This window comes from Botryllus schlosseri, chromosome 7 (assembly GCF_051294905.1).
Source record: "Botryllus schlosseri isolate E-star chromosome 7, Bs_hap1, whole genome shotgun sequence".
In the NCBI taxonomy this organism is placed as follows: Eukaryota; Metazoa; Chordata; class Ascidiacea; order Stolidobranchia; family Styelidae; genus Botryllus; species Botryllus schlosseri.
This window is the reverse complement of record NC_137242.1, coordinates 6,985,899-7,010,923: the sequence shown is the minus strand read 5'-3', so window position 1 is coordinate 7,010,923 and position 25,025 is coordinate 6,985,899. Positions and strand designations below refer to the sequence as shown.

Sequence of the window (25,025 nt, the reverse complement as noted above, 5' to 3'; positions counted from 1 at the left end):
AGTGCCAACACAGTCCGAACACATTCCAGACACCATGTCTGAACGGCAATACAGACCGAACACATCCCAGACATGATGTCCGAACACGCCCCAGACACGATGTCCGAGTGTCAACACCAGGGTTGTTATGACTCGAGTCATGACTCGACTCGAGTCCGACTCGAGTCAAGATTTTCTGATGACTCGACTTGAATCGAGTCATTTTCGCAAAATTCAGAAATGACTCGACTCGACTCGAGTCAATTTGTGTATTGACTCGACTTGGACTCGAGTCATTGCGCATGACTCGAACCAAGTCATATGACTCGAGACTCAGACTTCGAAGACCGACAATTCATTGTAATTTCGAAGAATAGTAAAGTTACCACGCAATTGGGATCTCAATTACTGGTACTGGTACTTGAAAATGGCGACCACGAACTGCTAAAAGTGAGGGAAATTAGTATATTATAAATGCGAACCATTCGATATCATCAAACTGAGTTATAAAGGGTTGGTTTAACAAGTCATTGACAGGAATCTGAGCAGTCAACACAATGACTTGGACCCGACTCGAGTCATAATACCGTGACTCGGACTCGAGCCCATTTTCGCTGACTCGGACTCGGACTTGACTGAATTGAAAATGACTCGACTTGACTCGAGTCAAAACTATAAAACTGAGATTGACTTGTGACTCGGTGCCTTGTGACTTGGTTACAACCCTGGTCAACACAGTCCGAACACACCCGAGACACCATGTTCGAATGGCGGCACAAGCCGAACACATCCCAGACATGATGTCCAAACAAGCCCCAAACACGAGGTCCGAGTGTCAACACAGGCCGAACACACCCCGGACACCATGTCCTAATGGCAGCACAGGCCGAACTCACCTTAGACATCAATCAATCAGTCATGTTTATTAATATTTTCATCGTTTCAAAACATCACAAGACTGCGATAGGAAGGTATCGAAACAACTTGGAGCAGCCTTCAAGATCAGACAGCCACCTTAGTCGAAAATGCCCCACACACGATATCCGAGTGTCAACACAGGCCGAACACGCCCGAATGGCAGCACAGGCCGAACACGCCCCTCACCAAGACACGATGTAAATAAGGTTAGTCATGTTTGAAATACGGTCAGTCTCATGTTTGAAATAAGGATAGTCATGTTTGAAATAAGGTCAGTCTCATGTTTGAAATAAGGATAGTCATGTTTGAAATAAGGATAATCATGTTTGAAACAAGGTCAGTCTCATGTTTGAAATAAGAAAAGTCATGTTTGAAACAAGGTCAGTCGCTATATTGACTATAAAGTCAGTTGCATATCAACATATCCTAGGCACGATTTCCCAGTGGTAAACCCAGTCCTAACACATCCCAGACATGATGTCATAATGGCAACGTATAGTCCGAATATGCCCGCGACCACACCTATTGGTCACAGGGTTGTACGACTCGAGTCATTTTGTCAGAATATACGGATATGACTCGACTCGAACTCGGCTCGAGTCATTGTGATTGACTCGAGACTCAGACGGCCAAGACCGACATTTTATTGTAATTTTGAAGAATAGTAAAGTATCCACACTGTTGGGATTTCGTGTATTGGTAGTGGTACTTGAAAATGCCACAGAAACTGCTAAAAGTGAGGAAAATTAGTGTATAAAAATGCGAACCATGCGATATCACCAAACAGAATTATAAAAAGTGGGTTTGACAAGACTTTAACAGGAAACTGGATGAGCTGTCAACACAATGGCTTGGACTCGGACTCGATTCATAATACCATGACTTGGAATGGACCCTCTGTCCGCTGACTTGAACTCGGACTCGACTCGTTTGTGAATTGAAAATGACTTGACTCGAGCCGAAACTATAACCCTGATTGGTCACGACACGCCGCAAACTTGTCCCGGGCGTTATGTCCGAGTGGAAAAGCAATACCAACACACACAAATTTTTATGACATCAGTAAACCAGCTGCTACTGATTTGTCAGTCATTGTTTCAACACAATTGGCCAAAGCATTTGACTTTTGTAGTAAAACGGATTGACAAAAAAATTTGAATCGTATCACTGCTTGCCGCCGCTATAACAACATAACTGAATTTCTGACCTTTTGTTTCGTTAAAATTTTTAAGAAAAACCTGCTTCTTGGGTCAGTTGTGTGCATGTGCATTTGTGCATGCAACTAGTAGTTCGCACCTGTAGGAAGCATATTGATGGGTCAATGCAGGAGAACTAATCAGTTGTTCAAATCCTTCTCTTGTTGCAAGTATCTGGCTTAGAGAAGGAACAGCGGACTTGGTCAGTAACAAAGTACTTGTACTATTTTAGAGTACTCTATAGATTTTGCTTACATTATCCACTTACTCAAGTATAGTTCATTTCAAACCACTTCTGTTTGAAGGGCGTTTTTGGCAAAATGGTTCACTACTTTACATTTAGAAAAGTAGAAAGTAGTTATTTTGTGAGTCTGCAATACTTTTCTCAGCGAAATTGCCACCAGCACCGCGTGGGATAGCTCCCGTATTGTGGTAAATGAATTGATGTTCAAAAACGGTACCTACTTTTAACATGTAACTAACATGTATCTTCTCCATACAAAAGAACTGAAACTATTCAGAACTCGAAGTATGATACTTGGAATTGAAAGAGAAACATAATTACTATTCTAAAAGCGGAAAATGAATTTCATGTCTTCAGTCCAGAAAGTTTCGGAGGTGGGATGATAAAACAGGTCTAAAGATAAAAAAAAGTCAGAGTCCAATTTTCCAGATTAGGACACGCCATGGAATGCTAGATTACGATTTGATAAGTAAATGCTAGATTGCAAAACGTCAGTTTTAAAGTTATGATGGGCCATATATACTGCTAATGAAATATTTCATATGGGCGACAATACGTGTGTGAACGGAGCCACGCAACCCGCTACCTAAAGTATATTCACGGATACTTTCGTGAAATCATATTATTCGCTCCATATCCATTATCCAATGTGCGCGGCGAAAATTCTGGGCTTTACTAAACTTATATGAAAATTAAATGTTTGATACTCCGTGAAAACATCTTCCTGATCGCAGGATTAAACTACTTCTACTTGACAAACTGAAAATAGCGAAAAGTAAGTATGTAGATCACAAATATTGCGAAGTAGAAGTAGCGGGAAATTAGATCTACTTGAGTAAGTACCCAAGTAGCGGAAAACTACTTTAATACTCCAAAAAAGTGGAAGTACTTCTTTAATGACCACCTCTGCTTATTTCAAACATGAGACTGACCGTATTTCAAACGTTAACAACCTTATTTAGCATTTACATCGTAACTTGGGTGTGTGTTCGGCCTATGTTGCCATTCAAACATGGGGCCTGGGGTGGGTTCGGACGGTGTTGACACTCGGACATCATGTCTGGGATGTGTTCGGGCTGAGCTGCCATTCGGACATCGTGTCAGGGGCGTGTTCGGTCTGTATTGCCGTTTAGACATGGTGTCTGGGGTGTGTTCGGACATCATGTCTGGGACTGGGTTACCACTGGGACATCGTGCCTCGGATATGTTGGTACTGCAGCTGACCTTATAGTGAATATAGCGACTGACCTTATTTCAAACATGAGACTGACCTTATTTCAAACATGACTATCCTCATATCAAACACGAGACTGACCTTATTTCAAACAAAACTGACCTTATTTCAAACAAATCGAACCAACCCTCCAATTGTTTGCAGATTTAATCAGTGATTTGGGCGGCATTGGTGCATTTCCCGATATACATTCGCGAAGCATTTTTGTAGTACATCGCAGTGTTGCCAATTTAGCGATTTTGTATCTAGTGATTTTTCATTCGGTTTAGCAACAAAAAATATCGATCTAGCGTATGTTGAAAAATATTAAGCAATATTCTAGCGATTTTTTTCAAAAATATCTGATATCAATCAGTTTTGAGCAGCAAACATCATGCAGCACGCTCAGCGTTCACCATATCATATATGCGCGTCACATCCTCAGCACGCATCGCCGATCTGCATTCAGGTCGCGTTTAGGGCTGGGCATAATGATTCGAGTACCTGAATCTGGTTGCAGTATTAATTTTAACGATTTGAGTAGAGTAGTTGAAGATGATTTTTTCGAGTACTCAAATTATGCGCTACTCGCAACTGAAAGTTAATTTATCAACGAGAATTGTAGTTTTGATACTATTTTCCGCAGTGGAATCCTTGATTGGCCGTATCGCAGCATACGAAACATATAGTAGAGCTACGAACGTTACGGGAAATAACATATTTCCGAAGTCATGATCATCTCAATATTGTCACAAGTGCAATGATATCGGTATAGTTGGAAAATGCATAAGTATCATAAATGTGCTGGATAACAGGCACTGTATTCTTTGTGGTGGCATGAAAGTGCATATTTGATCTTTGACACATTAAATTATGTCATGGCGTCATAATGAGTGTTACTCGAATACTCGACTCGAATCAAATCACTCAGGTACTCGATTTTGCCCAGCCCTACTGTCGTGTTTGCGTGCATGGACAGGGACGTCAACTGACTTGTGAAAGAGTGAAGTTGGCCATAACTTTTCCAGCCATAAAAATCCCCAAATTCGCCGAACTCGTCCAGATTCCAGATCCTGCCCATCTGACCCCCAATACATTATTAGTAATCACAATCATGCTCACTCAATGAAATTTGCTATACAAGGTCCGATATCTGAATTAATTCTTCACGCCTACACCGGACGAAAATAGGGTTTCCCATCACTCTAAAACTGAAATTGCAAGTTACAAGATAACTGATAAAACTATTTTGCATCGGACCTTTGACACCTGCATTAGTCCAGTAATTTCTAATTCTAGATATCCCTGACGAGACGTATCCGTACTATAACACTATTCGTACCAATATCGAGATCCAACGAACGGGTTGATATCGCCCTCCCCCAAATTGCTTGAATACAGTTTTACGTCAGATTCATGTCAGATAAATCAAAACAATGACCGGTTACGTTACTTTCGACTTCAAGATCAGATGGATGACAGGGAATTAAAATAATAATTAGATGGTCAGCCGCTAGTATTATTGTCTGAAGTGCACATCGCTACTTATAGTGGCAGGCAAACCCGGTGCGAGTCATGTCGTGTTCAAGTACTCCCATCCAGTTAAGGGATGGCAAGCACGTTTCCGCAGTTATCAGTATATCGCATCAATGTATATTATATATCATTGAAAGCATTTCGCGTATTCACGGACGCATCGAGCAAGGCACTTGTATGTCTACGATGCTTTTCACTTCAACTTCCCTTCAGCTAGGGCAGTAGTTCTCACCCTTTTGTCTTCGCAGACCCCTTTCGGACCCCCGCGAAGCTCAATTATATCGTGCAATCGTCATCTGTATTGTGCAAATAATAACTGTAGGCTTAGTGATGAACATCAACAAGATGACTCTTCTTGAAAATAAGATAATATCATTCAAGTAAAAATTGGGTTGGCTTCTATTACTTCAAAGCATATTCTACAACCGCATTTCTTGAAATACGTGGTCGTGTCTTGAAAATCCGCACCTTCGATTTGATATTAATGAGTGCCGAAAATCCATTTCCACAAATATAGGTGGTAGCGAATGTAATAATAACGCGCAACGCTTCCGACGACACCTTAAGGGTATGATTGCGATGAATATGGCACCAAAATTGACTAACAATTTTTTTCAATGAACATATAACCTCAAGCCTGGTCATTTCTATCTAGCAGCTTATCTTGAAGTTATTATGGAAAAATGGTTTCATATATCACAGGACAAAATTGATTTTTGTATACATTTTGAAGTCGCTGTGATTGACCTTACTCATCGAACATATTTCTCCACAATCCTAAACAAAACATCTCTAAACAGCAAAATGTTTGTATCAGTGGGCTATTGGCAATTTAGCAATTAAAATGAGTCTGTACAGTGGGATATTTCATTTCACACTGCCATTCTGTTCATGTGAGCTCTGAAGTTTTACTGGCAATGAAGCAAAACTGTTTCGTGATTTTCCGAGTTTTAAATAATACAAATAAACTATTTTGAACTTTCGTGGACCCCCGGTTGAGAACCACTGAGCTAGGGTTACCATATTTTGGAATCGGGAAAAGAAGGACACTTCAAAATTTTTCATACTTAGAATTGTGGTGTAAAATTTGGAAAAATGGTAGATTTTCCCGAACTTTGTGGTTGGTTTACTAACGTCACTTACGTTTAAACCACGAATTTCCTGTTTAGCGTCATTTATCCTCATTTTCGCTAGAATCTATTCATGAACTTCGCTCAAAATGCTGTAAAGGAGGACGAATTGACAGAAAGGAGGACATTTAGGCGTCCTTGAGGACATTTTCAAAAACCAGATAAAGGAGTACAAATCCTCATAAAAGAGGCCGTCTGGTGACCTCAATTCAGCAGCAATTTGTGTCACTATTATACAGTGAGTGATGACTGGCAACCTGGTCAGTGTTCACGCAGAGCGATATGGTTTGTTGAAATGTACCGCACATTTTGTCCCGTTTTGAGATGACTGACATGTATCTGGCGCATTATAAACTAGCTAGAAATATGATAAGAAATATAGCTAACAAAAATGTATGGAATATATGGATAGTCTGGTTAAATTTAACAACTTCAGGAATTAAATCAGATTTAGCGACTTTTTCTAGCGATTTGGTTTCAAGATTTAGCGACATCTAGCGATTTTCGAGACCAGTTTTTGCGACGGCCGCATTTCGATTGCTTGTGCAGCCTACGGCCGCATTCCTGGCATAGTCGTAATATGCTAAGTAGACGCCAAATATCCATATAAAACTGTCCTTGCCCATTACCGGTGAATTTCGGACTAATATATGTTTTCATATCGGATTATTATACACACCTATCTCTCAAAAATTCAGGAGTCAATTCATAAATTCAATTTGCATGTCGACGGCCGCCAACACATACTTATTGAATTACGTGTTAACGGCCTCACAAATTTCCTTCTACGGCTGCAGGTTGACCACCCCTGAGCTAGAATTAATTCCACTTCCGGGCGCACGCAGCGATCTTGTCAATAGAAATCCACTGTCTACCAAATGCCCAAAGTTTAAAATTTGATACCGTATTGTTGTTCTCGTTACGAGTACGTCCAGCAATCAAGTTTATCGGAATCGAATAAATTCATAATTTGTGCCACCCAGAATCTCGTGATGCATCGATATTTGACAATGACATGGCCTACTGCGCGTTAATAACGATAGGAACACTGAAAAATGACATCGTGTGATAATTTCGGAGTACAAATGTATCGAGCAGACAACAAGAAATATGGATGTTGGCAAACGAGAAAGCGTGTATTCTAATCAGTATCGCCACGAATGGGGTTGGAGTTTGACACCGCATTGAGTAATGTCGTCGCGACAGTTGGTTTTTCATTATATCGGTGTCTAAGCTGTATTGCTGCATTTCCGATAATGTCACTAGCAAAGCCTCGTTAGAGAAACGAATATGCGCAGAAATGAATTGCAATTTGCAGGCACGGAACAACACACCTCCAATTGCGTGCTCCGATCACCAAGACTATCACGAAGCTAGCTAGCTCAATAATGGTTTTGTAAAGGAATATGGGCGCACATAATTTAGATTTTAGAAAAGTAGAAGGTCTATTTGGGCGCCTGGTCGGGAGAAGAGATCTAGGATGGTGCTTCTTACCGCTTGCCGAGCGAGATAGTCTAATGGTTATGCGTCCGGCTTCTCGATCGGTAGGTCGTGGGTTCGATCCCCGGCCGGGTCATGCCAAAGACTCGAAAATTGGTATCCGCAGCTATCCTGCTAGGCGCTCAGCAATCATGGATAGCATGGACGAGAAAAAAAACGGGGGCACAGACTACATGACTTCACGGCCGTATCGCAACTCCGTCGTCAAAGCATCTCGATGGTGCTGGTGAAAAAGAATATCATATATATCTCTCTCTCTCTTCTCGACACACGCCAGGCGCGTAGCCAGTCGAAAAAGTAGGGGGATTCAGATTTTTTCAAATTTACCAATATAGCATCAATTCAATTCGGGTTAAGTACATGTGTAAATGACGATCATATAATTCCTTCGTGTTGACGATTTTAGGCGTGTGATAAGCTTGCCAAAGAGTCCGGAAGTGCTGTCAATTAACGAGCAGGGTTGTAACCAAGTCACATGGTTCCGAGTCACGAGTCAATTATACTTTTGTGGTTTTGACTCGAGTCGAGTCATTTTCAATTCATCACAGACTCGAGTCCGAGTCCAAGTCACCGTTTAAAGGGTCAAGTCCGAGTCATGGTGTTATGACTCGAGTCGAGTCCAAGTCACAGTATTGAAGTCATGTTCAACTCATGTTTTCAATCCTGCCTGGGTGATATCGAATTCCCTGTTTACGAAACATGCTCATTTTGTCCCTATCAGAGTCTTGGCACGTGTTTACTTAGGCAGATAACGGACAGGTACTGGCCTCATTTACCGATGCTAAAGATAACTTTACTAATCTTAGAACTTAAAATCAAATATCTCTCTTGTCAGTCTGATACATCACCAATACAAGCATTCAGTTTTTATTATGAACACATCGACGATAGCTCACGAAAAGCTGATAGAGAACCAACGAATTCACATCTACATACTAGGGATGGTGTGAACCTCATGACGTCACGTGACGTCATATTGCTAATTCCAGCCCTATATTTGAATGAAGTGATAGCCTATATTGTACACGATACATAGCGACGACTCGGGTCACATAATGGCACAATGCTGAAGTACATATTGACGTTTTAATCGTCGCTAAATGTATCAACTGAGGCAATCAAATGATATAATAATCCCATAAATCAATATCTTCCGTCGCTTTGCCGACAATTTCGACGAGGACTTGCCAGGGAATATAAGCTTACGGTTTAACGGTCCAGGCCATACCGGAAAATGTATTCGGCGTCTGAGTATCGCTACACGGATATTGAGCAGAGTGTAAAACGGGTTTCTATACTTGCTACCGCTATTACCCCACTAACAAGTTATACAACAATAGCCAACACCCCAATCGCACGGATTTCGTTTTTATGATACAGTAAACATATGAAGACAATATTGACCACGTTAGCTTGCTAGATTTTTACATCAGAAAACGATATCAATTGAATAAGCATCATTCGCTATCTAGATGTAGTGTATTTCGCTCTTGATGATGTGTGATTGCCGGTCAAGCTCACAGCAGAGAGTCACTAAATATTCACAAACGGAAAGCTGGATATTTCGAGCAAACTTTTGTTAGAAAGCAAGTAGAATTTTTAAAATTTTCAAGGTGTTGTTTATGCTGATAGTGCCATGCATAGAGTGGTCCGCAGTTGAAATGCAATAAATTTGAACCAAATAAGTTATAATGCAGTAAAATTTGTAATATATATGAAAAGGGTTCACAGTGCAGAACCTACCAAGGTTCTGTTGTGAACGCGAACCTCAAAATTTCCGAGGTTCACACACAGAACGCGAACGTGAACCTCACGTTCACACCATCCCTACTACATACTATCTGATAGAGAACCAACAAATTCACGTCAAGATACTAGTTGATAGAGAAATTTAGAACAGGCCAGCATGCTGTAAAAGCGTGCATGCAACTATGTGCATTGTGCAGTGACAACAGAACAGATACCTTTTGATTATACTAAAGGTTTTCCCAATTGCATTACAGACTACATCGCAGTTACAGCATTGGAGAAATAATTGTACAATGGGGCTGTTCAAAAACATTTTTTCAAATTTTCCGGCTACTTCTTAAAATTGCTAGATTGCCTAAAAAATCAAATTTGGCTTAATTCCAACCAGTAGAAAGCAATGCTATGAAAGAAAATTTTAGACTAATTACAAATAGAGATTTTCGAATTTTACCGGCTATCTCATGATATTGTTACATTGTGTAAAAATATGATTCATAGCAAATTTGACTCAATTCCAACTAGAAAAAGTGAAGTTATTAGAGTAGAATGTTTTGGATATGAAAAAATAGTCGGCTTACTACTATGTAATTATATTATATGAAAGAATTTCTCACTAAAATACTCCATTTATTTTCAAATCCAAAATATTCTCCTCTCACATCATTGATTCCACTTTTTTCAAATTAAGCCAGATTCAGTGTTCCTTTTATGCAACATAACAATTTTATCATGTAACCACCCAATAAAATAAAAAAGAAGTTATTTTAGAACAGGCATATTGTACAAACATCACACAACATTAGCCATTCATTATTACTCACGTGCACAATGCTCATATCTAACAAAACGTCAAATGGACGAGGGGCATTGTGTGTTTTCACAGACAGCAGATCAAATCAATGAGTTACACCTCAAAAATACTAATGTGGAAAGGAGATCCTCAAATATGTTAAAGCGGCATGGCCGTAGAATGAATCCACATCTACTGAATACACGTTGCACTAGTGCACTAGATGCAGGAATTGACAAGCATTTTGGAACCACACTGAAGAGCATTGAATACTCATTCTTTCTAGTCGCCCAAAATGCAAAGAATCATCGCCTTCAAATCTACACATGAGCTTATCAGTCTCTTCACCATCTGAGTCATTTCATTGGCTCTAATTGAACTTTGATTCAATTGTTTGCTCGCATAATTGAAAAGTCTTGAGTACTTTAATTGCGGAGGATCTATTACCTCTTCATCACTGGACGATTTTGTACAATGCATTGCTACTATGTATCATTTTCTGTTGTTTTTACGGCGGCATATCTGATATCAGACAAGTGCAACGAAAGCAGTGGTGACAAATAGCGATGTCGGCAGAATTCGTCGGATGCGTTGATCTAGCCATTGTGATTCGCAAATTTCTTCATCTTCAAGTCATATAAAATAAGCCGAGTCAATGACTTGGGTCGAGTCATGCGTAATGACTCGAGTACAAGTCGAGTCAATCCAAATATTGACTCGAGTCGAGTCGAGTCATTTTCCCATTTCAAGAAAATGACTCGAGTCAAGTCGAGTCATAAAAAAATCGTGACTCGAGTCTGACTCGAGTCGAGTCATGACTCGAGTCATTACAACCCTGTTAACGAGTCCCTGATCTCTGGTGAACAAATAAATACACGCGCATATTATGCAGCCTCGGCGACAGTTTTCGCGAATCAAAATGTCCGAACCTGATGGCACCGATTTCAGGTGGTTCAGACCTTGTTCATCTTTTAGAACTCAAGCATTGATACACATCTTCTGACCAGTGCAGATGCGATTGCGCAGGCAAGCGATGGTATGGTGTGAACTGGGCCTATTGCAGATGCGATTGTTCAAGCCAGCGGAACCAGGCTTCTTCGAGACGCGATAAATCAGATGGTAGTCTCAAAATCTGCTTTAAGGTTAATAAAGTGTTATGAACTTTCAAGTTAGATTGAGCTGCAGAGCCGAACAGGCAGTATGGTGACTCTATTTGCTCTTCTCATTTACTCGTGATAGAGAAAATGGGAGATCGAAAAAAAAAAAAAAAAGAACACAAGTTGACGTAACATATCATAAGGTAGCGACCTCTAATGTGCCTACTAGGGTTAGTTCGGATATCCATAATTTTCACTATTCGGATAACGGATATATCCGTATATTTGGAATTTATCCAACTGGTTAACCGGATAATAACTGCTAAATGAGACAATTGATCTCATGAGGTCTGCATAAAAAATGGATCACAAAATCATTACACAGTGTTATTGTAGATCTATACGTACACGCGCAATACGAGCGAATACGAGAAAAATCACTAAAATATAATGTTCACTGCCTCTGCAATGCCATCAATATAAAGAACAATGCATCAATTGTGGAATCCTGTAGTAGTATTTTATAACAAAAAGTCCACAACTCCACATGCATTGAATGCTCTTTCTGCTTCCACAGAAGTGGGCTGAATAGTAAGCAGCGCTTCGTAGAGAGTCAGAAGGTTGGCAGGTCGTTTCCCGGAAGCTACATTACATCCTTTTTTGACCATTCTTCTGTTCAGGTGTGGAGTACTGGAAGGACGGGTGGCTGATAGGCCCTAATGGAGTTGATGCCGACATGATATCTCACTCAAATTCCTCCTTGAGAAATTCACCTGATCAGACGCGTAGCCAACCGAAAAATAAGGGGGTGTTTGAAATAAAATGAGCGGGTTTCAGATTTTTTTCGAATTAACTATTAGCGGAGATCAATTACTCTTGCACTCACGCACATGTTTGCGAACATTCGATGTCATTCAGTTTCGCGATGTCACTCTTTAATCATAATCATAATACACCCAACGGCATATTGTGTCCAAGCCATCGAGAGACAGGAGCCAACGCATGCTAGGTCCGAGACGCTATGGTTAGGCCAGCGATGATATCTTTTGTACCAGGCCTATTGCATACGCGATTGTGTAGGCCAGCGATAACATCGTGAGCACAAAGCCAATGCAGATGTGATTGTGCAGGCCAGCGATGGTATAGTGTGCACAGGGCCTATTGCAGATACGATTCTTCAAGCCAGCAGAACTAGGCATCTTGAAAATGCGGTAAATCAGGCCTTCGACGATAGCCGAGCGCGCGACAATTAATTACCTGATTTCGCGATCTTCTCATCTTCTCTCACTTATTGAAACCTACTAAAAAGTGTTAAAATGTATTAGCAGCGATACTCTTGTATCCGGTTAACCGGCAGAATTAATTACATCTGGATATCAGGTATTTAAAAACCTGCGATTAATCGGTTATTCGTTATCCGGATAATCCAACCTTAGTGCCTACTCTTCCTGATCGTTTTAAACCTTATTTTCCAAGACATCAGGCATAATCCTCAACACAAACGTGTGAATTTTCTCACCCCTTAGACCAGTGGTCGGGAAGCTTTTTTGTCCGAAGAGCCATATTGGTAGCACTTATATAACTCACAACCTGGGATTCCTCGTGTGCGCCATGTTTTCTCTGTAAATATTGGTATTTACTGTTCGAAAATACAGCTCAAAACGAGAGGTAAGGCACAGATGGGCCAAGCATCACCATTGATAACGAAATTCATCGTAAGTAGCTTAGAATTTAAAATAACTGATATTAATCGAATGTGACCGTCACACTGATTGCAAAAATCTAATTACGTATCGACTTCTCAATTCTTGAAGTATTCGGCGGTAACCAGAGGTTGTCAAAGTAGTCAAGAAAGCTACTCAAATAGAAGTAGAAGTAGTGACGAAAAAGTCTACTCAAGTACGAGTAGAAGTACTTCTTCCATAGGCAACCTAAAACTACTTGAAGTAGAAGTAGAATTTACTGACTTTAAATCTACTCAGGTAAGTAAGTAGTTGTAAAGAAGATCGTGATTCGTTCGCATGGATTGTCAAAAGCCGCAATTTGAGCTATGCGAAAGGTGCAGAGCTTGATTCATATTGATGCATACCAGAAGGCAGGGATATCTAGATAATTCTAGATAGGTATCCAATTTTCGACAGCATAAGCATTCGTCCGCATTATGAGATGAAAATGATAGTATGGATATGGAAATGCGATACTAATCCTATGTTTACTCGAACAGCCCGTTTTAGAAAGTGTCATGATATGGCGCCCTCCCCTATTTAATAAGGCCCGTAGTTTAGTCGAAGAGCAATACAGAAAATTTGTATCGGATACGGTGTAAACACTTTACGCGATTAGTAAACGTTGATAAAAAATATGCTGTATCGTAAAAATGTCATATTGTGTAGCTTCAATTCCGGAAATTAAAGGCATTACCATACACTTGCTAGTATCCTTTAACATGTTTGTTGTCCTGACAAAAGAACTGATACTAATTAGAACTCAAAATATGATACTGGGAATTGAAAGTGAAATATAAATACTAATTCTTAAAGCGGAAAATGTATTTCATGTCTTTATTCCAGAAAGTTTCAATGGTGGTATGCTAAAACACGTCTGAAGATAAAAAAAAGTCAGAGTCCACTTTTCCAGATTAGGACACGCCATAGACTGCTAGATTACGAAATGATAAGTAAATACCAGATTGCGAAACATCAGTTTCACACATGATGGGCCATATATACTGTGATGAACTATTTCATATGGGCGACAAAGCGGTGGGAACGGAGCCACGCAACCCGCTACCTAAATTATATTCACCGATACTTTCGTGAAAACATATTTGTCATTCCATAACTACTGTGCGCGAAGCGCAACGAAAGTTCTGGGCTTTATTTGACTTCTATGAAAATTAAATGTTGGTACTCCGTGAAACAGCTCCGAAATTCCTCAGGCTATCCCTCTTATTGGGAGATTGAACTACTTCTACTTGACAAACTGAAAATAGTGAAAAGTAAGTAAGTAGATCACAAAATATTGCGAAGTAGAAGTAGCGAAAATCAGATCTACTTGAGTAAGTACCAGAAGTAGAGGATAACTACTTGAGTACTTCGAAAAAGGAGAAGTACTTCGTTACTGACCACCTCTGGCGGTAACATAACGTTGCGCTATACCAGTGGTTCTCAACCTTTTTGGCTTTGCGGACCCCTTTTGACCGTCACGGACCCTCGCGGACCCCCTCAAGTTTTAGTTCAATTTTAGCTCTATTATGGTGCAGCCTTCATCTGTCTTGTGCAATTATGAAATGTTGGCTTGTGATAACAGCAACAAAATCATGATTTTTCTTGAAAATAACATCATACTATTTATGTAGAGATTGGTAGACTTTTATTATTTCAAAGCTAATTTTGCCGCTGTATTTCTCTAAGTACGTGGTCGAGTCTGGAAAATCCGCGTCTTCGTTTTGATATGAACGAGGAGTGCCGAAAACCATTTCCGCAAAGATAGATGGAGGCTAATGCAGTATTAACGCATATCGCTTCCGACGATACTTTTGGTGTGATCGCAACATTTATGGCACCAAAATGAAGAAACATATATTTTATGAACATATCACGTCCAGCACCTAGCGCAGGGACGGGCAATATACGGACCGCGGGCCGGACTCGGTCCGCAACGCATTTTGATCGGCCCGCAGAGAGTTTCTACCGTCAAAGTGAAATCCTAATCTAATAGTATAGACAAATTTTATACGCCAAAGAATGGAACCAAGTTTTCCGACCTTAGAAAGACTGTCATGAAACGACTGGTTCTGTTCGGGTTTACATATATATTTACGACCAAACTTTTTCGACCATGAACAATTGAACATTAACAAGACAAGGCTGCATACCAATATAATTGGTGATATAAATTTCAGGGTTGGAGCGTAATGCTTTGATAGCAACGAAACACTCCTTGTTCATCAAAAAATCAGCTTTGCCGATAGGGCATCCGCAACAAGAATGCGCCAAATCTGATAGCCGAGCTTTAAGAGCAGGTATATCATCGTCCGATTTATGACGAGTGTCAGCCGAAAATATTCGGGTTCATTTCAATATAAATACACTATTCAATTGTATATTGAAGTTCTGTACCTCCAAGAGGCTGTTCAAATAGTGGTTATGTATATCACAGGATAAATGGATTTCGTGGCGAGGTTTCAATCCCTGCATTGGGACAAAATAATGAAATACTTCGGAAATTTTTATTTCAAACGACTGATCACTAATTTGATGAGACTGACAACTTCAAATCGAGAAGACATTACGAAGTCATCCTGATTGACGTTACTATCTCCATTTTTTAATTTTTTCAACAAACCCCAACAAACGTCTCTAAACAGCAATTTGTTTGTATCAGCAGGTTATTGGAAAATTGGCAATGAAAATGAATTTCCACACTACGATACTTCATGTCAGACGATTATTATGATGATATGAGTCATAAGGTTTCAGCAGTTGTGGTGTGAAATTGCCTCATGCTTTCTCAAATCAAAAAATAAAATAAAAATTACGTTATTACGTTATCAACCATTTAAAAAATTTAGTGGTCTCGCGGACCCCCTGAAATTACTTCACGGACCCCCGGTTGAGAACCGCTGCGCTACACGCATACATATTATCACCGGTACTACACAGAGCTATACGAACGTGGATAGCTAGAACGTTGTTTGTAATTCTGAATGTCACATCCACAACAGTTCATTTCGCACCGTAGATCAGTAAGATAATGTGTATTTGAAAACTGCGTTTTGAAGTAGGCGTCGCCATGTCTGCTATGCTCTTTGATTAATCAACGTATGATGGGGTCCGAGCCCCTAAACCTGAAGACGGCATTGTCTTTACCTCTCAAAGACATGTTTATACTGCCACGAGAATATATATTTTGGCCGTGATGAAAATTTACCAACAACTTGCTGCAATATTGATCTATTCAGTACATAAATAAATATTTGGTAAAGAGCCATATCGTATACGCAAAAGAGCCATAGGTTCCCGACCACTGCCTTAGACAAACCGCCTTTTTATTGAGACACTTGATAGCTTAAGCTATAGCAGCCAATTTGTTGCACGTCTGAACAAAATATTCTCAGGTATCTTCATCTTTTTATCTGTATAACAATTTTCGGTTAGTTTGTGCGAAAGAAATTTATTTTCGAAGAAAAGTGCGAATGGAGCTCTAGCTCATATAGGTTGAAAAGCACTGGTCTAAACATTTCTAGTCAACAAACTGCGTGACCTATAAAATCTAAGGTAGGGTATTGTATGAGGGTGGGCATAACTAAAATCCAATATCCGTGACATTGCGTTTGGGGAACATCGTAACTAGAAAATTGCTGACTTGTTCCAAGTAGGAAATTTTGTTTTGAATATTTCCAGCTTGAATTGAAGAAAATTATCAGCAGTAGTCTGCAGAGCTGGCTCGATGCAAGGGATGAAGAAATTTGGAACAATGAGATTTTTATCGCAGAATATGTAATGGAAGACTCTGGGAATGTAGAAAGTAGGTTTGAGATTGCTTTGTATCGCTTTTGTGAGTTGAAATTATCATATTAAATAGGAGAACTAGCGCCTGTATCATGGTAGCAAACTATATTTCCTAAACAGCTCTATTAGTCGAATCATCAGTTATTCTGCCTCGTCACAAAGACTCCTTGTGCAAGCTCGAAAGCAACCTTTTTGCAACGTCTCAATCAAATCCACTTTCAAAACTACTTATCTAAATACTTTTCAGACTTTCAGTTTTTACTTCTAGTTGAAGTAATTTTGGAACAATTTGGAAATCTTCACTTCTTATTGTGATTGAGTAAAAATTCACAGCATCACTTCTAGTTCTACTTGACTAGAAATCAGGGTTGTAATGACTCGAGTCATATTCTTGAAAATAAAAATGACTCGATTCGAGTCAATTTGTGTAATGACTCGACTTGTACACGAGTCATTGTGCATGACTCTGACAAAGTCATATGACTCCAGACTGGGTCTACTAAGACAGGCATTTTAATGCAATTTTAAAGAATAGTAGCCTAAAGGTTAAGCATTTGGCGCCTGCGGGGGTATTTTTACCCATCCCGGTACAAGGCAAGCGTACTGTAATATAACCATGATATATCTCGTTCTAATCGTGCTTGGTCGTTGCTGTTTATTTTTACGAATATATATTGTTCATGCAAGTTAATTGCTACCATATAATTTGATTACCTAAGACCTCGAAATCGGATATCAAACACCGTACATAAATAAGTTGCAAAATACGCTGTCCCGGCATCGCGCGTCATAGACCACTCTCCCATAACGTACTGTATGTTTCGTTCCAGCCGTCTTAGGGCATAGTTGTTTCTTTTCTGAAAAGCTAGTGTCCATACAAGTCTACACATATCTTCATATCTGATATTAGTTACATATAAGGTGTTCAAAAGCTATATGATAGGCCGCATGACAAAAATATCAGCCGACCGCATCATTTCGCGGACTCGCTCGTTCCCGATCCCCGTCATATACACTGTCGTATATTTGGTTTTATTCGTCATAGCCAGTTGTAGTTTGTTTCTATGAATAGCGCTTGTCAGCTTCTGTTTTTAATGCTAAAACAACTGTACAATATATGTCTACACCGCTCAAGGATGCATTTGAAAATAGGGAAGAGCATTCTCGCAGACTACCGTACCGGCTTCAAGCAGATGGATGAATACTCGTCACATAATGGGATATATTTCTAGTTCTAATAGTGATATACCTTCAAAGATTGTGTCTGTGAATTGTTTATGCCCATACGATTCTAGATAACGGCTAATAGTAAAGTATAATTAAGGATAAATACAATATTACCCGGCTCATATACCTAGGCAGAAGTGTGCGTCTGGTTATACAGAGAACTGTTGTATAACGATATATATCTTACGTTGTAGTAATGATAAGCATTTGCGGTTTGTCTCTTTCAATAAAACTAGTCGATCTCCACCTACAAGGCCAAAATAAACAACATTAGTTATGCCTAAGTCACCCCAAGGCTGCTTCTCAAAATCGCTAAGAGAATTCTTGCAGACTACCAGGGTGGTGTCAAACGCAGGGACGAATATCCGTACCGCCTAGGAATACTAAAGGGGCCGATTTAGGTTCACAACAATTTCTGTTCTAAGCCTTCGAAGTTACCATACGTGCGCACTGCGCACCATTCACTATGACTCACTCTCTCGGCGGGCCTGTCACAAGTTGACTAAAATGGTCGGGTATTGTTTTGATTAGAAATTATCGCCTGCGAGACGTAGAGTGTCGACTCAGGGCTCTCTAGAACGATGAATTCTGTACCTATGCAAAACATCAGACCCTATCGTCGTCGAATACCTATACTAAGGTTCATAAGGTATGCAATTTAGGATTTCTATTCCCAACCAACGTTTTCTCGGCTTGCTCTTCATATAAGTAATCAGACATGAAGCCGGTATCGAATTGAGTGGCGCAGCCGGCTGCGCGTTGAAATTTTGAATCGAACGATACCTTGGTTACCTTGTTCGAATCCCAGGAAAGTACCATTTTTCGATTTTGAAAAATGAAGTAAAATTTTTTCCAAAACTGCAGCGGTGCCAATCGGTTCAGCGGGTAACAAGTTATTGCAGGCAGCACTTGAGCAAACTGACCAAAAGCACAATCAAACATCTTTATGTATAAAGCGACATGACAATTAGAGAAAACACTTCGCTTCAATGACCACAGTGGTCCAGAAGCGGGCAGTTAGGCCTGGTACCGTTGAGGAGGCTGAGTGTGACGCCGTGGTATTCCTCGTGGCTTTGGTTGAGCTACCGCAGGGGTTCTCAGCCCTTTCATGGCCGTGGCTCATTTTCAGGTTTGAAAATGTGCTGTGGCCCATCTCTTTATCTTCGAGTCATAATCCTGTTCAATGCATCGTAATCGACGGCGCCGATATGCTTATTTCTCTTAAATATGCGTATTTTCTCTTGATTTACAGATGATATTTAAATCTAGAAGTCTCCGACGAAAATTGTCAAGTTGAATAAATATACTCCAACATACGACCAACGAAATAATCTTGGGCCCCTTCCAGCTCCCCCGATTCGGGGTTTGGGTGCAGCAGTTACGGCCCTAGTAGATCATAGGCTAAAACTCTTGCGTATATTATGATCGTCCGCTGCTCCATTCGAGTCGCGAAACACAATGATCGTGATTGAGATTTTATTTCCACTATTGTGGGAATAATATAATCATTCTGGGCCCCGCAAACAATTCATTGGTGAATGGGGTACTACAGAGAAGTGGGAGAAAGATTTTTTTATTATGCATGCTGGACAATGTACATTGTATGTCTTGTACCTAGCCAACTGAAGTTGCGATGTCAGAATATTCAATCCAATGATACAATCGATTCATGTGACTCTTACATTATCTACAAAGATTTCCAGGCCAGACATTTTAAGCCGACTCCAAAGATTTTTGCGCTGCGCTAAATCCTCCATCCATAACGATTCGTTGCGGTGGTGCAGTATACTTCCACCAGAAGTTGCTTTTTAATTTGCAATTATGGCTGTTTTTATCTTACAATAATACGACCTACCGAAGTACAGTAAATCTACATCACTTACACTTCATTCCGAGTTTATTGCACATCCCTTTCAATAACATACGTCATATGACCATGCCGGAATACTTGGTTACTTCAGCATCACCGTCCAGTTATTATATACTCGAAATTATTTTAGTTGCATTCTCCGAGTTGACCATTAATTAACAATTAAACATTTCAAGATCCTCCGGATGAAGACATTATGACTCCGAGGGGTGAAGCCAATACTAACTGTGGAGCAGAAGAAACCTTTGGATCAGGTTACAATTCTTGCATTATATCATAATCAAATTTCACATCTTTAAATAAGAATGTAGGCTGCTGCTCATCTATCTACCCAGTAACAGTAATTTGAAATATCATCAATCTCATAGTGATGGATTTCTATAGGCTGCTTGCTTTATTCCATGTGGTATTTTCATACAATTAATATCAGCTAATGATCGTTTTCAGGTGTAAATAAACTGAATTCTGCTAAGAAATGGCAACAAAAAGAAACGACCGAGCAGTACCAGTTTAGCGATACTCCGCCCGAATCTAAATTACCGCTAACATCTTGGCCAACGTTATTGGGTTTGTTTGTCTGATTCTACTTTCCGGTTAATTCTAGTTCTGAATTCAATGAATTGGATGAGTGCTTTGAAATCATAAAATTATAATTCAAAATATTTATTGAAATATTGACTAGACTACGCCCGCAGTTGAATATCAGTAATTATGTGGTATGTTCGCCTGTTATTGGAGAAATATTCCAGTAGGCTACTGACAGTAGTGTAAATATCTACTGACATTACAATCGATTGACATATTTTAGATCTTTCCAATACAAGCAACTCAACTCCTGGTAGCATAGACGGCAAAGAACGAAGAGCTTCAGAATCAGGTTTTTACTCGGGCATATATATAATTCAGTGGTAAAGGAATGTAGACATGTTATTGCATCTACGAATTATTGAATGTGCAAATGCACATGTCGGCACTGATAAGAATGAAATAGAGCCACAGTACATTATTAACTAACTAGTTACTGTTTAGCTCACAGCTTTTGCAATTGCTGTGAATTCCATGATGTCGAATTTCCGTACCATACCCGTTTGACAATGTTGCTATACTCGTCCAAATTCAGTTACTTGCAAACTGTTTTCAGGAGAAAATTATCAGAATGATGCTAGAGCATTTGAACAATGCCAGGAATCAACTGAAAAATGTCCCCTGGCCAATGTTTTCCCTGGGTTTACGTCACCACTTGATCTACAATCAAGTGGGTTATGAATCTAAATCACGGGTTCTCAATCTTATTTAGACACGTCTTGTTTGATGATAATGAATAATCTCAAGCCCCCATTATCGTCATAACAAAAATATTAAGAAAAGCAACCAGAATGTTTGCAATCTCTATTGAATGTTTGGTAGGGTTACCATACGTCCTCTTTTAAGAGGATTTGTCCTCTTTTTTGACTTTTTTGAAAGTGTCCTCGGAGGTCGCCCTTTTGTCCTCTTTTGAGATTTTGTCCTCTTTTTTGAAAATTTAGGTCATATTTAGAGCAAAATGCGAGTGATATGCCGTAAATTAGCACAGCAGTGACGCTCTGGCTGGGCGAAAAGTTGAATTTTTTTTAGTCAATCGAACACAAAGTGGGAAAAATTCACCGATTTTTGAGAATTCTTCTCTAGTTTTGCAAGTCTCAAATTTCTGAAAAAGTGTCCTCTTTTTACATTTCCAAAATATGGTAACCCTAATATTTGGTGGCATGGAAGCTACTAGGACTGTTGAGACACTTCTCAAATATCGAATTCGGACTATATACAGAGCAATAATTACCAGCTGGATGCGTGAAAACATTTCCAGTGGAATATTTTGTTGAACATAATCATGTACAATGGTGGCACTTAGCACATAGATATTTTAGCTATTTTGGTGCCTAATACCTTCTAGTAGGACAAAAACACGAAACACTCGTTCATTGGAGGGCAAAGTTCAGAAAAACTGCAAGCTTCGCTAAACATAAAAGCTGTTTAAGCTGCTGCACACTACTCGGAAGGCAGCGACCAAGATAATAAGCTATGTAGGCTACTGCATATACATTTCAGTGCAGTGGTTCTCGAACTGGGAGACGTGAAAGCATCAGAAGGGTGGCGAAAAGCCGAGCTTATATGTTTTGCTCTGTGTTTTGTCCGACTTGATATTTCACAATTCTGCCATCAACAGCCATAATCCTCCATGCCATCAAACTGCCCTTTAGGATTGCTAGCATTCTGGTTGCAGTTTTTAATATTTTGTGATATCATGATGAGAGGGCTCGACATTGTTCACTATCATAAAGGAAGGCATGCCTAAAAAAGTTTGAGAAACACTGTTTTTGAGTCTTAATAGAGTAACGTGGATAGGGGTTTAAAGAGAGCTAAAATGTATCATGTTTATATTGCTTCGAATCATAACTGGCAAATAGATATATTTTTTTAATTAATCGCCACTTTCTCGTTACCAGATATCAACACATTCACTGAGCAGCATTTATTAACAATGTAATTTAGAAATAAAATTAAAATACTCTGGAGAATATAGCTAAAATTTTTCACTCGCCCCGCCAACGTATTTCTTTTTCTCATTTGGCCCGCGTAGGAAAATAATTGCCCACCCCTGAATTAGTGGCTCGGTATCAGTCAAAATCTAGCATCAGTGTGTGGGGTGTGGATGGTACGACACAATTATGACATTTAAAATGAAAATATAATTAGGATTATTGCCATTGTTAAAAATTGGAAGTTTCAGCACAAATTTAACTCAGTCCACGTTCACGAAACATCATTTCTCTCAGGCGGCTTCGAGCCTCCCCTCAGACAAGAGATTCCCAACCGCGGCTGTCTACGATGTAGCCTTCTTGCGGTTCTAATTGACCTCTAAATATGCCACAAAATATCATAGACGACAGTTGTTGTTTGTTTCTATGAATTTTATAGTCGATTTTTGTATATGAAAGCTAAAATGACAGATAGACGGATGTCTAAAGCCGCTTCTGAAAATTGGGAAAGAGAATTCTTGCAGACTAGCGTCAAATGCATGGGTGAATGCCTGTCAGACCAGGATCTATCTTGAGTTCTGCTGGTCATAGACCTTTATATATCATTTCTGTGAACAGTAAATTTCACCACAATTTTATTTTTATCAAAATAACGGTTCATAGTCAAGTATGAATTGCAATAAGTCCAATATTACTCAGCGTATAATTCCCCGTGAAGTTGTGCATCAAGTGCTGGAATGATTGAAGAGCTATCACAAAACGACACAATAGTATGTTGTTATAGTAGTGATATACATTTTCAGTTAATTTAATGTATAGCACTCGCCAATCTGTGTCTATCAATGCTAAAATAATCGTTAGAATCTAAGTCTATGTGTAATTGTGCAATGTGCATGCTGTTGAATTAGTTGGATAGTGAGATCCAGAGGTAGTCTAGCTACGTTATGAGTAACCTACTGAAGTGTTTTAATGCGGCTCCATACGTACTCTGAAGTTTGAAATGCGGCTCCGACATCCGAAAAGTTTGGGAACCACTGCCTCAGACGTTTTCATGCCCCCATTCTGAGAACCACTGATCTAAATAAGGCTGTATAATATATCATACATTAATATCATTCCTAAGCTAATTATTATATCTATTCATAATATGATTAATAGGGTTGTCCAAAATTTGGAAAATCTTAAAAATACCCCGTGATTGTGTCTCATTCCATAGATTATTGATAAAAAACAACATTGAGCCTGAAAGAAGCTCACTGGAAAGCCGTTAAGATTTCGGGCAAAGCGTTTGAAAGTAGCTGCCCAAGAATGGGCGTGCCTCCAACCATAGAACGGCGAGAAGACTAGTAATCAAATAACCACGGCTCTTGATTGGCTAATCGGCTATGCTTCAATGATCACCACAGCAACAGCTTGCTGATTATGTGTTCAAGGAGTCTGCTACCGGTGGGGATTCTGAAAGCGCGTTGTTGGTAGGTTGGCAGATGATGATTTAAGATTAATTCAGGACATGTTGAGGTACGAAATGCATGATGAACAAACAACAGCTGCTTCACAAAAACTTTTACAGTATGACTGCTTTATTGTGAAGGAGAGATGGCTGTAGCCTACATGCCGTGTTTTCATCGAGGGAAACCAAAGACGCCTATGCAAGTGGTGAACGAATTCCCTGTTTCAGAAGGAATCCATCATCAGTGAATACAAATATAAAGCTTGACCATGACACTAGCTATGCTTCGTGTGATCTTATTGGACCCAAGTTGTAATATATGGTTGAAGTTTTCAATGCTCTAGGGATCAGCTGAATCAGGCGGTTATGCTTGGCAGTTATGCTTACAGCAAATTGAATTCACCTGTAAGTGTTGTCCAAGTCCTTGATGATGCTGCAGAAAAGAGGTGTAAAGTAAGCACAATGCTGGATATGATATCCAAACTATGCTGGATACTATGCAGCATTAGTCTGTGCTTTTCTTTACACCTCTTTTCTGCGGGATCAATACGGACTTTGACATACCACATCCAGCATAGCCTGTGCAAGTGTGCGTTATCATTCGGGACTTTAGCAGCACTTACAAGTGAATTCAATTTACTGTAAGCATCTGATGAGTGCCAAGCATAACCAGCCGATCCCTATAGCATTCAAAACGTCACCTATATATTGCAGCTTGAGCCTGATAAGATCACACAAATTACGGTATCGTGTCATTGTTAAGCTTTATATTTGTATTCACTGATGATGGATCCCTTCTGAAACGGGGAATTCGTTCACTGCTTGCATAAGCGCCTTTGCTTTCCGTTGATGAAAATACGGCATGTAGGCTACAGCCGTTTTCTTCCAATAAAGCAGTCATGCTGTAAACGTTTTTGTGAAGCAGCTGTTGTTTGTTCATCATGTATTTCGTACCTCAACATGTCCTAAATTAATCTTAAATCACTGTCTGCCAACCTACCAACAATGCGCTTTCAGAATCTCCGCCGGTAACAGACTCCATGAACACCTAATCAACAAGCTGCTGCTGTCGTGATCATTGAAGCATAGCCGATTAG

At 39.7% G+C, this 25,025-nt stretch overlaps 1 protein-coding gene across 6 annotated transcripts in view; it reads left to right on the top strand.

The window, feature by feature from the left end:
• The window catches only part of LOC145443853 (uncharacterized), a 90,645-nt gene that overhangs the window by 46,381 nt on the left and 19,239 nt on the right, over positions 1-25,025 (top strand). For 2 of the 6 annotated variants that reach the window (XM_080321813.1, XM_080321811.1), the window contains exons 6-9: positions 16,758-16,881; positions 20,139-20,216; positions 20,410-20,529; positions 20,771-20,839. In XM_080321813.1, the coding sequence (XP_080177939.1) occupies positions 16,758-16,881; positions 20,139-20,216; positions 20,410-20,529; positions 20,771-20,839 (391 nt within the window). Of the gene's footprint in view, positions 1-16,757; positions 16,882-20,138; positions 20,217-20,409; positions 20,530-20,770; positions 20,840-21,103; positions 21,218-25,025 lie in introns of all 6 variants that reach the window. The other 4 variants (XM_080321815.1, XM_080321814.1, XM_080321810.1 and 1 more) reach the window with 3 other exon arrangements.